Consider the following 15885-nt stretch of genomic DNA (forward strand, 5'->3'; position numbering starts at 1 on the left):
ATCAACCTTGTCATTTATCATCCTTGATACAAAAGGAATGTCAACCCAACAATGGATTTAAAACATGATTGGAATAGATTAATCCACCTTTTTGTATTTTAACTTATTTTCCCACTGTTAGAACTGTGTAAATTTATTGTGCTGTTGTGCGAGAAGCAACAATCTGGGTATTTTTAGCACCACCAGGATGAAAACTACAAATCCCATGATGCATCTGACCCCATGTCCTCCCCCTCTATGTGCACATGCCCACACACAATAGAAATTGTCTCTTGCTGAAAAGAGAGACATGTTTAATTTGATTTGATGTCACAAGTACCGAAGTACAGTGAAAAGTATTTTTCTGCAGCCGAGTGAACATACACAGTACGTACATAGTAGACAAAAAGAATAATCAACAGAGAACATTGACAAATGGTACATCGACTAACAGTGATTGGTTACAGTGCGGAACAAGGGGCCAAACAAAGCAAATACATGATCAAGAGCAGCATAGGGCGTCGTGAATAGTGTTCTTACAGGGAACAGATCAGTCCGAGGGAGAGTCATTGAGGAGTCTAGTAGCCGTGGGGAAGAAGCTGTTCCGTTTGTCTGGATGTGCGGGTCTTCAGACTTCTGTACCTTCTGCCTGATGGAAGGGACTGGAAGAGGGTAAAGCCTGGGTGGGAGGGGTCTCTGATAATGCTGTCTGCCTTCCTGAGGCAGCGGGAGGTGTATATAGAATCAACGGAAGGTGTATACAGAATCACCGTATAGATGGCAAGCTTGTGTGATGCATTGGGTTGAGTTGAGTTCACCACACTCTGCAGTTTCTTGCGATCTTGGACCAGTAGAGAGGATGCTCTCTATCGCACATCTGTAGAAGTTTGAGTTGCAGACAAGCCAAATTTATTTAGCTTCTGTAGGAAGTAGAGATGTTGTTGGGCTTTCTTGACTATTGCATCAACATGTGTTGGTGATGGTGACCCCCAGGAACGTAAACCTATCGACCATCTCCACTTTGGAGCCATTGATGCAGGCGGGAGTGTGTGTCATGCTACGCTTCCTGAGGTCGATGATCAGTCCCTTGGTCTTTCCGACATTTAGAGAGACGTTGTTTTCGGTACACCATGCAACCAAGTGATTTATCTCCCTTCTGTAGTCTGATTTGTCGTTGTTTGAGGTACGGCCCACCACAGTCGTATCATCCGCAAACTTATAGATTGAGTTGGAGTTAAATCTTGCCACACAGTCGTGTGTATATAAGGAATACAGTAGAGGACTGAGCACACATCCTTGTGGGGTCCAGGTGTTGAGGACTATTGTGGAGGAGGGGTTGTTGCCTATCCTGACAGATTGCAGTCTGTTGGTGAGGAAGTCAATGATCCAGCTGCACAGAGAGGTGTCAAGTCCAAGATTGCAGAGTTTGGTTATTAGTCTTGTCGGGATAATGGTGTTGAAGGTGGAGCTGTAGTCTATGAACAGCAGTCTTACGTAGGTGTTGTCGCAGCTTTTCATCTTGCACTCATCAGAGCAAATGCAAGAATATCAAATTTCAAATGATCGCAACAATTTATTCTACAGGAGAGATTGTTTGTCAAGTCGACTCTGATTGGTCAAAGTGTTGCCATGGAGAAAGCAATGGTAAACTACAGGCTCTCCATGCTTCTGGGTAATGCAAAAAAGGAACAAGGCTTGAACATATTCCTTTTGTTTGCAGAGAACGGAAATTGTCAATGACAGCTGGATACCCACAGACTAAATTAAATTACCGGCTCTGGGATTGAAGAAATCTGAGTAGGCTTAACATATTGAAAATTAATTACTGGAAATTCTAACATTAAAGGCTTACACTTTGTTTTTAACACGTGACGAGGATTATGTAGCGAATGGTCAATGCAGGTTCACCAGGAACCACCCCAAAGCACATTTCTATCACACACCATCGCCAGACTGCCGGTAAATACTGCAATTTGGCTTCCGATATCCATCCTCAAATTTGTGTGTTTGCGTTGTTTTAATTTTGCAATGCTCATCCAGATAATTTGCTTCGTGGGAGATCGTCTGGCTCCAAATGGAACAACATCATCCTCAGAAAACAGAGTGAAAGCTATTAAACATGACCCAGCCGAAATGGTTCACCATCCACACACACACAAAAAATTAAGGTTAATTCTTTACTCCACTGTAGTTATATCCAAGTACCTTAGATTCCTAATTAATAACGTGTAAAATGTGCAACATCGTCTCAAAATATGCCAGTGTGTGTGAAACCTGCCTACGTTTAAGATACTTAAACCCAAGTTCAATGTCAAAATTCATTAATTTCTCCGCTTTTGAAGCAGGGACAGGTTGAACTCACAACTCCTCGCCTTTGCAATCTATCAACCTAAACTGACACATTATAGATCTATTCTACTTAGCAATTGCAGTAAGATAGTCTGAAGACAGGACACTTACCGATCAATGGGACAGAGTCAGATGTTGCTGGCATTATCTCGGCTACAAGCAGCATGAATACTGTTAAGGATAACAGCACAGTGATCCCTGTAGGACAGAAAAAAAGTGGGGTGAAGATGAAATAGCGTAGCATTTGAAAGTTATACAGTCCAGTCCAAACAACAGTATTAGATATGTTACCTTGAAGTAACAGATTCTATTAGTGCTGGCTGAAATGCAGGACACAGGAAGATAAATAAAAGCAAGATTATTGGGCAATTGGTTTGCTCGTCACAGCTGATCTGATTGTGACCTTAACTCCACTTCCCTGCCTGTCCCCATAACCTGTGAAACCCTTGCAGATCAAAACTCTGTTCAACTTAACTGTGAATATATCCAATTACCCAGCCACCACGGCTCTCTGGGGGTGGGGGTGGAGAATTCCAAAGATTGACAACCCTCCGAGGTCAGAAATTCCTCCTCATCGCCATTTTAAATGAGAGAGCACTTATTTTTTAAACTGGGCAGCCTAGTTCTGGATTTCCCCCAGGGGAAAATATTGGGCTGTATTTTATGCCCCCGCCACCACCACCACCACCAGTTGTGTTTTTGGTGGGGTGGGTGCATGTAAGATATTGCAGCCACCCACGAGATGTCTCCCATAATATGATAGGCAGGTAGGTGCCAAAATCAGCAACCTGTATGCAATGCATGTAGTCGCGACTTTGTGTAACCCAACTGGTTAGCAGGCATGAAGGATGGTGGGTACATCATATGGGTGCTCTGTGCATATTGGGGACACCTTCGCGGCCCCCCCCCAAAGATACTACACTCCTCACTTTATTCCTTCCCACCTGGCTTCCAAATCCCGTGCCCTCCCTTCCCACCACTCCCCGAGTTGCCCCAAACCCTTCCCAATGTAAAAGCCCAGGATTTACCTCACTTCCGATGCCATCGCTCTTCCCCATGGGTTGCCTTGCCATCCCAGCAGCACCCACTACGGTGTTCTGACACTGCCGCGACTGCTGGAACTGTTGGCCAATCAGATTGGCTGGCAGCCCTCATGGGGGTGACATCTTCCCACTGAGAGACAGCAATCTGACCCTCACCTGCTTAAGGGCACTGGCTGGGATTGCATATTGAGGGTCAGTGTGATGAACGGTTACTGCCTTATCATCATGTAAGGTGATGTCCCCTTTAAGACCAGGCTTGGAACCCTGGGGACTCCGCCTCTGGCTCCGCCCATCTGGGAGCCATACATAAAGGCCTGCCTCATGGTCTGTACAGCAGTCAGCTCTCGTCCAAATCTGTAGCATAGTTATTAGCCTAATAAAGCCTTCTTTACAGTTTAATCTCTAAGCATCATTATTGAGGGTACCTCAATTTATTAGGCTAAACTAGATTCAGGATGGACGCAGGCCTAAAACCAGAGAAGCTCAATCTGGAAGCACGAACGCCGGAGGCAAAGCAAATTTTTAAATACTGGCTGCGGTGCTTCGAGGCCTACCTGGACTCCGCAGAGATTCCCATCCTAGGGCCACGCAAGCTGCGTCTACTCCACGCCCGGGTGATCACAGAATCTCCGCCACGCTCGAAAAGGCGACGATTTATGAGGAAGCGATTGAGTTACTCCGCAAGCGGTTTGTCAAACCCGTCAATGAGGTGCACGCCCGGCATCTGCTCTCTACCTGCCGGCAGCGCTCGGGGGAATCGCTCGACGAGTTTGTTGAGAAACTCACCGCGCTGGCCAGGGACTGTGACCATCAGGATGTGACAGGGGAAGTCCATATGAACCTGCACATCAGAGATTCTTTCGTGTCCGGCATCCGCTCGACCTACATCCGGCAGCGACTGCTCGAAAACGGGGCAAAAGACCTCCAGGAGACGCTAACGCTCGCCTCCTCGCTGGAGGTGGCCCGACATAACTTGGGTACGTACCCCGCGGACTCTGCCAGCCCCCCCAGACTTCCTCAGACTCGCCCGTATTACAGGCCTACGCCACGCGGCGACCCGCTCACCATGGGGGCACACCTTGCTACTTCTGCGGGCAGGGCCAGCACCCACGCCCACGCTGCCCAGCCCGCTCCGCGATCTGCAGCGACTGCGGGAAGAAAGGGCACTTTGCGAGGGTCTGCCTGGCCAGACCCAGGGGCCAGAAAAACAAAGAACAGCCGGCCCGAAAATCAGGCTCTCAGGCCCGCAGGCCTCGCAATGCTGCTGCGCACCGACCCAACACGTCCTCTTCTGACGCGTCATCAGCCTCGTGCGAATCATGGGAGCGGCCATCTGGTCGGCGGCCAGCTTCTCGACCCGACACGTGCGACCAACGGCAGTGGCCATTTTACGACTCCGACTACCCGCGACTGGGTGCGATCACCCTCGATCAAACTCGGCCAAAACACCTGCAGAACTCCATGATGCAGGTCCAGGTCAACGGGCACGACACTCCCTGCCTCTTCGACTCCGGGAGCACGGAGAGCTTTATCCACCCTGAAACGGTAAGGCGCTGCTCCCTACGCACCCATCCCACATCCCAAACCATAGCCCTCGCACCTGGGTCCCACTCGGTACAAATCACGGGGTACTGTATTGCGGATCTCTCGATCCAGGGTGCCAAATACACCCGTTTCAAATTTTATATCCTCCCTCACCTCTGTGCCCCCCTGCTGCTCGGACTGGATTTCCAGTGCAGCCACCGAAGCCTGACACTGAAGTTCGGCGGACCCTTGCCCCCCTCACGGTGTGCTGCCTTGCGACACTGAAAGTCGCACCCCCCTCGCTATTCGCTAACCTCACTCCCGACTGTAAGCCCGTCGCCACCAGGAGCCGGCGCTACAGTGCCCAAGATATGGCTTTTATCAAGTCAGAGGTCCAGCGTTTACTGGGAGAGGGGGTCATCGAGGCTAGCAACAGCCCTTGGAGAGCGCAAGTGGTGGTAGTCCGGTCCGGGGAGAAGAAACGGATGGTCGTGGATTATAGCCAGACCATAAACCGATTCACGCAGCTTGATGCGTACCCCCTTCCTCGCATCGCGGAAATGGTAAATCGGATCGCCCATTACCGAGTCTTTTCCACGGTCGACCTCAAATCTGCCTACCACCAGCTCCCCATCCGACCAAAAGACCGCCCCTATACTGCCTTCGAAGCAGCCGGCCGGCTCTTCCACTTCCTCAGGGTCCCCTTTGGTGTCACAAATGGGGTCTCCGTCTTTCAAAGGGCGATGGACCAAATGGTGGACCAGTACGGTTTGCGGGCTACATACCCGTACTTGGACAATGTCACCATCTGCGGCCATAATCAGCAGGACTATGACGCTGACCTCAAAAAGTTCCTCCAGACCGCCCGAGAACTTAACCTGACCTATAACGAGGGCAAATGCGTTTTCCACACCACCCGGCTGGCCATCCTCGGCTATGTCGTGGAAGACGGGGTCCTAGGTCCCGACCCCGACCGCATGTGCCCCCTTAAGGAACTCCCTCTCCCCCGCAGCCTCAAGGCCCTCAAACGGTGCTTGGGGCTTTTCTCCTATTACGCCCAGTGGGTCCCCAAGTATGCGGACAAAGCCCGCCCACTCCTAAAGACCACCACTTTTCCCCTCTCGGCTGAGGCTCAATTGGCCTTCAACCGCATCAAGGCCGACATCATCAAGGCCGCCATGCACGCGGTGGACGAAACCATCCCTTTCCAGGTAGAGAGCGATGCATCAGACATCGCCCTGGCCGCTACCCTCAATCAAGGAGGCAGACCAGTAGCGTTCTTCTCCCGAACCCTCACCGCCTCCGAGATTCGACACTCTGCAGTCGAAAAGGAGGCACAAGCCATTGTGGAGGCTGTGCGGTGCTGGAGACACTACCTCGCCGGTAGGAGGTTTACCCTCGTCACCGACCAACGGTCGGTCGCCTATATGTTCGATAACACGCAACGGGGCAAAATAAAAAACGATAAAATTTTGAGGTGGAGGATCGAACTCTCCACCTACTCGTACGATATCAAGTATCGTCCAGAGGAGCTCAACGAGCCCCCAGGTGCCCTGTCCCGCGGCACATGCGCCAACGCGCAGGAGGACCACCTGCAAGCCATCCACAATGACCTCTGCCACCCGGGGGTTACCCGGCTCGTCCATTTCATCAAGTCCCGCAACCTACCTTACTCAACCAAGGAGGTCAAGGCCATGGTCAGGGCCTGCCAGGTCTGTGCGGAGTGCAAACCGCATTTCTGTCGGCCAGACAAGGTTCGGCTCGTGAAGGCCTCAGGCCCCTTTGAGCGACTGAGCGTGGACTTCAAGGGGCCCCTCCCGTCCACCAACCGTTATGCCTATTTCCTCACCGTGATCGATGAGTTCTCCCGTTTCCCATTCGCCATTCCCTGCACCGACATGACCTCAGCCACGGTGATTAAGGCACTGCACAGCATCTTCACCCTGTCCGGTTTCCCTGCTTATATCCACAGCGACTGGGGTACATCGTTCATGAGCGATGAACTGCGTCAGTATCTGCTCAGCAAAGGCATCGCCTCGAGCAGAACGACCAGCTATCACCCACGGGGAAACGGGCAGGTGGAGAGGGAGAACGCGACCGTGTGGAAGGCTGTCCTTCTGGCCCTGCGGTCGAGAAATCTCCCAACCATCCGCTGGCAGGAGGTTCTACCCGATGCCCTACACTCCATTAGGTCACTCCTCTGCACGGCCACAAATGAGACCCCTCATGAGCGATTGTTTCTCTTCCCCAGGAAGTCTACCTCCGGGGTCTCGCTTCCACCTTGGCTGACGGCTCCGGGACCTGTTCTTCTCCGGAGGCACGTGAGGAGCCATAAAACGGACCCCCTAGTTGAAAAGGTCCGACTGCTCCACGCCAAACCCAGTTACGCCTACATGGCGTACTCCGATGGCATGCAAGATACGGTTTCCCTCCGGGATCTGGCGCCCGCTGGATCCTCCACCACAGACGCCCCTTCCCGCGCCGCTCCCCTGCAGGACCCGTCGCCCCCTACAACACACCCCCTTCCGGCCCTACCACCCGTTGGTGAGCTCCTACCGTGCGCCCCCCCTTGCACACCCCGCCGGCGCCGGCTCCGCTACCCCCGGCCCTGCCTAGTTCCTCTGCCCCGACCCGGACCGAAGCTCCGACCGCTGTGCTCCCGGATGTGCCCTCAACCGGGACGTCCGTGCCCGCCGCACCACCGCCCGAACTGAGGAGATCGAGGAGGACGATCCGGCCGCCGAGACGGATGGACCTATGATGGCACTTCACCCCCGCCGGACTCCTTTTTAAACAGGGGGTGAATGTGATGAACGGTTACTGCCTTATCATCATGTAAGGTGATGTCCCCTTTAAGACCAGGCTTGGAACCCTGGGGACTCCGCCTCTGGCTCCGCCCATCTGGGAGCCATACATAAAGGCCTGCCTCATGGTCTGTATAGCAGTCAGCTCTCATCCAAATCTGTAGCATAGTTTTTAGCCTAATAAAGCCTTCTTTACAGTTTAATCTCTAAGCATCATTATTGAGGGTACCTCAGTCAGTCAGTGAAGTATTAACTTTGTTTCTGGGAGGTGCATGGGATGGTGTGGTGTGGGGGGAATGTGGTGAACAAGGCACCTCCTCCCCCTCTGTAAAGAGTGAACCCATCTTCTCAGCTTCTAGCTGGTCAAGCCCACCTCAGAATCTTATTTCTTTCAATAAAATCACCTCCCATTCTTCCAAACCCCAATGAATGTGGGTCTATTCTGCTCAACCTTACTTGAATAGACAAACCTTTTATCCTCGGATAAACCTTCATTGAACTGTTCCAATGCAGGCATGTCCCTCCTTAAATATGGAGGGCAAGAATGTACGCAGCACTCCAGCTGTTGTGTCATCACCTGTACAATTGTAACCAGCCTTCCCTACTGTTATACTCCATCTCTCTCACAATCAAGATCAACATTCCATTTGTCTTCTAATTACTTACTGTATCTATATACAAATGTTTTATTTCTGAGGATACTGAGATGCTTCTGACCCACACCATTCTGTGGGCTCACTCTATCGAATTAATATTCTGCTTTTCTAGTCTGCTGACATTTTCCTACATTATATTCTGAAGAGATTTTTATGTAAATATGTAGAAGGTCCAACAATGAACGACGCAGCGCTGGATCTAATTCTGGGGAATGAAGCTGAACAGGTGCTTGAGTTGGCAGTGGGGGAGCACAACAGTGATAGGCCACAGCACAATACAACGTAAGTTTGTTATGGAAAAGGGAAAAGATGGTCTGTAAAAAATGGCTTTGGATTGGGGGAGACAGATTTTATCAAAATAGGGCAGGATATGGTCAAAGTATACTGGGAACAGCTTCTTGTGTGAAAATCTACAGCAGAGCAGTGGGGAAGGGCGGGGGGGGGGGGGGAGGAAGGATGAGGAGTGGGGGGGGGGGTTAAAATGAAATGGGGAGGGTACAGGCCCCAAATGTTCCCTTTCGGGTGAAATGTAGGAACGACAAGCCCAGAGATCTCTGAACATGTAGGAATATTCAGGACTGGATAAGAAAGAAAAGAGAGACGATTGGCAGATACTAAAGGAGCAAATCTACAAAGGCTTTCGTGGAATATAGAAGGTGCAGGGGGTAATTCAGAAAACAAGGAAAGAACTTAAGAATCTGTGCATGAATGTTCCTCTTCCCCTCCCTCAGCAGCGCCAACTGGCAAACCTGGAAACACAGGAACCACTTCACAGTGAGGGTCCACAGCATGAATTATATTCTGCCAGGTTATCGGTCGTGGTTGCTGATCCTGAAACTTTTCCTGACTTGGGGTCATACCGCAAGAGAATATGATCTTGGTATCTCTGAGCAACTCTTCAGTCTCATGGCTCTAGATACTGTACCACTTTGTTTTAAAAATTTTCCCGGTAACCGCCTTTGGTTACTACGTAAACCTGGGCCTGGATTTTCCGCCCCGCGACAGAGGGATTGTGAATTTAGAATCGGGCGGCCGGCCAAAACCGAGGTTCACGCCAGGTGCTGAACTGGCTGCTATGCTACTGCTGGTGGGGGTCAGGCTGGGCATCAGAGTCTCTCGGCCCCCATGATTCTCCGGTATTCTGGGCTGGGAATCACGTTGGCGGGGATTACTACATATATCACCAAACATGTTTGACCTCGCAGCGGGCCAAGATAGTAAGTCTGGGAGTTACCCTTACAAGTCCATCTGAGAGCCCCCCCCCCTCCCACAATGCATACCTTCCCACTCCTCCTCTACCAGAACCCCTCCCACTCCAGCACTGCCCCCAAAAAACCCTAAAACGGGAAACCTGCCCCTGGACCACCTAAAATTGGAGACACCCCCCCCCTCCCCCGGAACCCTCTAACTAAAGGGACCCCACAGAGACCCCCGAACTTGAAGAACCGCCCCCTATAGTGACCCCTAACTAGAGGCACCCCCAAAGAGACTAAAGGAGCTCCCCCCCTTCCACAGAGACCCCCCTTACTTAGGTCCCGCAGACCTCCCCAGAAAAGAGACTCCTGCGGTAAGCTAGAGCAGTCTAGAAAGGGGAAGTGCAAAAAATGACCTTGCTGCCAATTAGTACTGGCCTCCACAAGCGGAGACCAGATGTGATGGCTACTCCACGGATCTCAGAGGTCTTTGGAGCCCCCTGGATGGTCAGAGACAGGGCAGCACACGGGATACAGCCAGGGTGCGAGTTTTTCACTGTCAGGGTGTCAGGGGAAGTGCCCAGGTGAAAGGATGGCAGTTCCTGGGTGCAAGGTTGGCACTGCCAAGTGGCAGGGCCTGAGGGGGGCCATGGCCATGGAAGAAGGATGCGAAGGGTGGGAGGTGAAGGGGGGTCTGAAGGGCATCATGAAGTTTGGGGAGGTAAAGGGGGTCCTGAAAAAGTGAGACCTGAAAGGAGGGGACTGAAAGGGATGCCCTTAAGGTGGGAAGCCCAGAACGAACCTGTACGGGGGTTTGCTCACTGGGAGGGGAGGGGGATACCCTGATGTCCACAAAGATAGATGTGTGTGGGGCAGGGTCACCCTCATGCCTGGGTGGTGGGGAGGCTCACACTAACTTTTATTGAGAGTTGGGGGTGCTGCTATGTCTGTGGGTCACATTGTCCGCGGGTAGGGGGTGTGGGGGACTCTCAAGTACACTTTGAGATCGGGGCATGCTTTCAAAATGGTGCCCCGATATCTAAGGAGATGGTCAGGCCGGTGAATTTAGTTCCCGCTGCAGAAAAATGTTCTAGGTGAATTTCCTCACCTCGCACCGCAATTAGTGGAGTTACCAATGAGGCGGAGGATCCAGCGTCGTGAAGAAAATGCGATTGGTGCCGAGTGGCGACCAATTTCCGATGCTCCAGAACTTTGCTGCCGGCAGGATCGAGGGTCATGCAACCCACAAGCGAGAGGATGCAAATGGGTCAAATTATTTGTTGGCTCAAACGGAGTTAAGTGCTGCAAATTTCTAGCTGACCACTTCAAAATCACTCAACCATGAATGGAGGTGATCGGATAGCATTTAATTCTGTTTGAAGTGGTCCAGGAGCTGTCAATCAAAGCTTGATGTTCATAAACATTGCCGTTAGTGCGCTTCAGCATTACTGAATCATGAAGGAAGTTGAATAGCGGAGAGAGTGGAAGCTGTCAATCACAGCCTAGTGAAATCAATATCAAAGAGAAATGAATGAATGGCTTGCGGATCAAAGATCTGAGGGGGCTTAAACACAGCTGACTGGTTTTCTCTTTCCAGGAATTGACAGGTGGTGCTTCCTGTGTCTGAGCCTGAAGGCGTATTGCCGAGGTGAGTGCCTAAAGCACGGATTCTTTTCACTGCCTCTGTCTGGGCTGGTCTCTAGCATCAAGACAGGGGTCTCTCTGCTGCGGGGAGCTTCCTGACAGGGGTCTCTTTTCTGGGGCGCTTCCTGGCATGGGGTCTCTTTTCTGGGCATGGTTCAGGGCATGGATTCAGGCATAAGGGTTAATTGTGTGCGAGCCCCAAATCGGGCTCCGTGCTGGGCCGATCGCGGGTCACCCGATTCGCTCTGCCTGCCGCGATCTAGGTTTCGCCCTCACTGGACAAGGTCCAAATCTGAATGCTTAAATGTGCCTAACCGCTCACTTAAATACCCAGATGCCAGATTCACCCAGTACCCGGGACTTAATAGCCATGCCTCGGAGTCCCCGCTGCGCCGTTTGGCACTGGTCCACCCAAGCATGGAGCTGGTGAAATGGCACCTGGGGAGGGTCTTCCAGGCCATTGGAGACTCTGTGGGTGGTTGGTGACAGGGCAGGGTGGCACCCTGGCACACCCCCTGTTACCTGGGCACCTTGTCAGTGCCAGACCGACACCCTGGCAGTGCCACATGGACAATCTGGCACTGCCAGGGTGTCTAGGTACCAGGTTGGCACTGCCAGGTGTCAGTGTTGTGCCTTTGCTAAGTAGATGGGAGTGGGGACTGCTCCTGCGGCTCGTCCCAAGGCTGGGGGGAGTGAGGTAGGGGTCAAAAAAGCGGGGGAGTGGGTGCGCTGAATGTGTATGGGGTGGGGGGGGGGAGATTGTGATTGCCATATAAAATGGCACCCTGATCTGCGAGGAATCTTTTATGCTTGCGAACAGGAAATTCCTCTAAGTGTGGCCTCGACAGGAGAAACTTCCATTGGCCGAAAAAAACGGCCAAGTGGCGTTGAATAACGGGGTATTGCTTGGCTCTGCTGCCATTAAGAAATACCCAGATAAATGCATCCGACAGCGGACTTTAACTTGAGTCTGCTGACTCGAGCCCCATGTACCTATCGAACCTCTGACTGTTTTCTAATATTATTTGTCAGTTTGTACTCAGTTTACAGTTTAAAAATCCTCCCCTTTATTATTTTATTAGTCAACTTTCTTTTCTTATTTCATGGGATGTAGGCATTTCTGGCTCGGCCAGCATTCATTGCGCATTCCTAATTGCCCTTGAATCAAGTGACTTGCGGCACCATTTCAGGGAGCAGTTAAGAGTCAACCACATTGCTGTGGGTCTGGAGTGACATGCAGGCCAGACCAGGTAAGGAGGGCAGATTTCCTTCCTGGGAGGTTCACAGATGGGGTTTTGCAGCAATTGATCATGATTTTGTGATCGCTATTAATTAGACCAGCTATATTTTTGTTAATTGAATTCAAATTCTTATTTACCCTATGCCAATGGTTAGGTAGTAATCTAGAGATTGTTACCTTTCTGTTTCTGCTTTTTATCTTAAACCCTACTTGTGACACCCCCTTTGCATCATCTCTTCCTTCGATTTAACCATGTTGTCATCACTTGTGTATAATACGTTAGGAGCACTGATTACAGTCAATTCACCAGCAGCAAAATCCAGAACAAAAATACATTTTTTTCAAAAGTGTACTGCACGGTGTAATGGAAACATTCTGCTGCTATCTCTTATCTTCCTTGGCAACACAGGTTCTACATTCCATGAATCAAGTGCCTCAAACGGCAGCCAAAAGGGTCCCCATTAATTGAATCGTACCTAATGAAATTTTCTCTCCCGAATCGGCTGGTAACAGGAATACCAGAAGCGCCAGCCCGGATATTAAGACGCAGGGAATCAGCAGATTCAGTCCGTAATAGAGCGTGCGCCTTCGCATCAACACTGTATAGGTCACGTCTGGATAGGGCTCCTCGCAGCACTCATAGTGCAGCTCATTCCTCTTTCCAGGGACTCCTTCAACACAAGAAACACAGGCAAGTTGTACTTTTGTCAAGGACAGAATTCACTTCACACTGAACACAGTTTTTGAGGAGAGGAGTTTTTGACTTCGGGCAGTGTATGGGTGTGATTTTGGCTTTTACATGAATATAAAATGGATGATGATCATTTGGCTGTTTATTTTTACATCTCTATTTCTCTCTGTTCTTTCCATTAGCTGCAGTGGAAATGCAAATGGAGAAAGATGTTAAACCAGCTACTGATTCCTTAACACCAGTTTAACAATATCACACAAAGTCAAAGTTACTGCCAATGTATTCGATTTGAATAGTCAATCCTTTTACAACTGTCACAGTATTCACATTCTTCAACATAAAATTCTGAAAAAACTAGTCTGTTCAATTCAGCAAATTGTACTCAATTTATCAAATCGGTTGCATAGTGGTTAGCACCGCCGCCTCACAGCTCCAGGGTCCCACGTTCAATTCTGACCTTGGTTGACTGTGCGGAGTTTACACTTTCTCCATTGTCTGTGTGGGTTTCCTCCGGGGGTTAGGGGCAGCATGGTAACACAAGGGGCTTCACAGCGCCAGGGTCCCAGGTTTGATTCCCTGCTGGGTCACTGTCTGAGCGGAGTCTACATGTTCTCCCCGTGTGTGCGTGGGTTTCCTCCGGGTGCTCCGGTTTCCTCCCACAGTCCAAAGATGTACAGGTTAGGTGGACTGGCCATGCTAAATTGCCCTTAGTGACCAAAAAGGTTAAGAGGGGCTATTGGGTTACGGGGATAGGGTGGAAGTGAGGGCTTAAATGAGTCAGTGCAGACTCGATGGGCCGAATGGCCTCCTTCTGCACTGTATGTTCTATGATCCAGTTTCCTCCCACAGTACAAAGATGTGCAGGTTAGTTATATTGGCCATGCTAAATTGTTCCTTCATGTCCAAAGATGTGCTGGTTAGGTGGATTGGCCATGCTAAATTTCGTATTAGTGTCCAAAGGTTAGGTGGGGTTACGGGGTTTCGGAGATAGGGTGGAGGATTGGGCCTAGGTAGGGTGCTCTTTCGGAGGGTCGGTGCAGGCCTGATGGGCCGAATGGCCTCCTTCTGCACTGTAGGGGTTCTATGATTTGACTGGGCTTTTCTCAGAACCAATCACGATGACTTAGGATTGTTCGAAAAATGTTGCAGGTTTTTCCACAATTATTGCCCCTACTGCCCACTGACCATCCAACGGTTACGTCTGCCAGGGAAAAAAGGGAAGAATTGCATTGATATAGCGCCTTTCACAGCATCAGGGCATTCCATAGCACTTTCCAGCCAATAACGTACATATCATTGTCACTATTGTAATGTAGGAAATGCAGCAGCCAATTTACCTACACCACAGCAGGTTCTCACAGACAGTAATGTAACAATGACCATGTCATCTGGTTTTTACTGATGCTAGTTGTTGGATTAAAAATAATGAGCATGGTGAACTCTCCTGCTCATCCTTACACTTTGCCATGAGAATTTTATATTCATTTGAGTGGGTTTCATGCTTCATCTGAAAGACAGCATCACTGACAGCAAAGTACTCCCTCAGTACAGGACTGAGATTCAGCCTCGAACCAACAGCCTTCCGACCCCGAGACAACAGCTCTGCCATCTGAGCGCTGCCGACAGGAAAATGCCCAAATTCAGTCACTGCCCAATGGCCTACAAGTGACTTGATAAATCATTAAACAGTGCATCAAGTAGTCATATGGGCCTGCCATGACTAGTTGGGCGGCACGGTAGCACAGTGGTTAGCACAGTTGCTTCGCAGCTCCATTGTCCCATGTTCGATTCCCGGTTTGGGTCACTGTCTGTGCGGAGTCGGCACGTTCTCCCCGTGTCTGCGTGGGTTTCCTCCGGGTGCTCCGAGTTTCCCTCCACAGTCCAAAGATGTGCTGGTTAGGTGGATTGACCATGCTAAATTGCCCTTAGTGTCCAACAAGGTTAGGGGGGGGGTTACTGAGTTACAGGATATGATGGAGTTGTGGGCTTAGATAGGGTGCTCTTTCCAAGGGCTGGTGCAGACTCGATGGGCTGAATGGCCTCCTTCTGCACTGTAAATTCTATGATTCTATGAGCTAAATGGGTTCAGATTCCACAGTCAGACATTCCTTCCAGGGACTTAAATCAATTACACTTGGAACATTGGTCAGGCAGTTGGACCAAACTCATTACTGTCATTACTTATTGACACATTTCCTAATCATGTATGCGTTGTTTGATAGCTTTATATTGTACCAGGAAGGTGGCTTAAGTACTGCTTCCCAGATCGATGTGACACTCAGAGATACAAGTCTCTTCAAATCATCTCATCTAGTGCAGTTCGCTTCTTGAAGGAATTAGGCTTTGTTAAATCAGACAACGCTTACATTTCTGTAAAGAGGAGACGAGCTTTCTCTCTGTTATTTGCAGACATTTCATTTAGAAACAATTAAAATCAAAGTCCACTTGAAATGCTTCAGCTTTTTTGATCTGCTGATCAGTTTAACAACCATGGGACGACTAATTCTTTCCTTATTATTGGGGTGGTGTACAATAGCCCAGATCAGGAATGATTCTTCCCCAACGGCGCGATGTCCGCCGACTGGCGCCAATCAGACGGGCATCGCGCCGGCCCAAAGGTGCGGAATGCTCCGCATCTTTGGCGGCCTAGCCCCGACATTGAGGGGCTAGGACGACGCCGGAGGAATTTCCGCCCCGCCAGCTGGCGGAAATGTCGTTTGTTGCCCCGCCAGCTGGCGCGGAAATGCGGCGCATGCGCGGGA

The 15885-nt window shown here is 50.3% G+C and overlaps 1 protein-coding gene across 1 annotated transcript in view; it reads right to left on the bottom strand.

Annotated features, from left to right (window-relative positions):
• Positions 1-15885, bottom strand: part of chrna8 (cholinergic receptor, nicotinic, alpha 8) — a 488191-nt gene that overhangs the window by 156184 nt on the left and 316122 nt on the right. Inside the window, exons 7-8 of the mRNA XM_072517257.1 lie at positions 12909-13103; positions 2440-2526 (exon numbers count right to left, since the gene is read on the bottom strand). Of these exons, the coding sequence (XP_072373358.1) occupies positions 2440-2526; positions 12909-13103 (282 nt within the window). The remainder of the gene's footprint in view (positions 1-2439; positions 2527-12908; positions 13104-15885) is intronic.

This window comes from Scyliorhinus torazame, chromosome 9 (genome assembly GCF_047496885.1).
Source record: "Scyliorhinus torazame isolate Kashiwa2021f chromosome 9, sScyTor2.1, whole genome shotgun sequence".
In the NCBI taxonomy this organism is placed as follows: domain Eukaryota; kingdom Metazoa; phylum Chordata; class Chondrichthyes; order Carcharhiniformes; family Scyliorhinidae; genus Scyliorhinus; species Scyliorhinus torazame.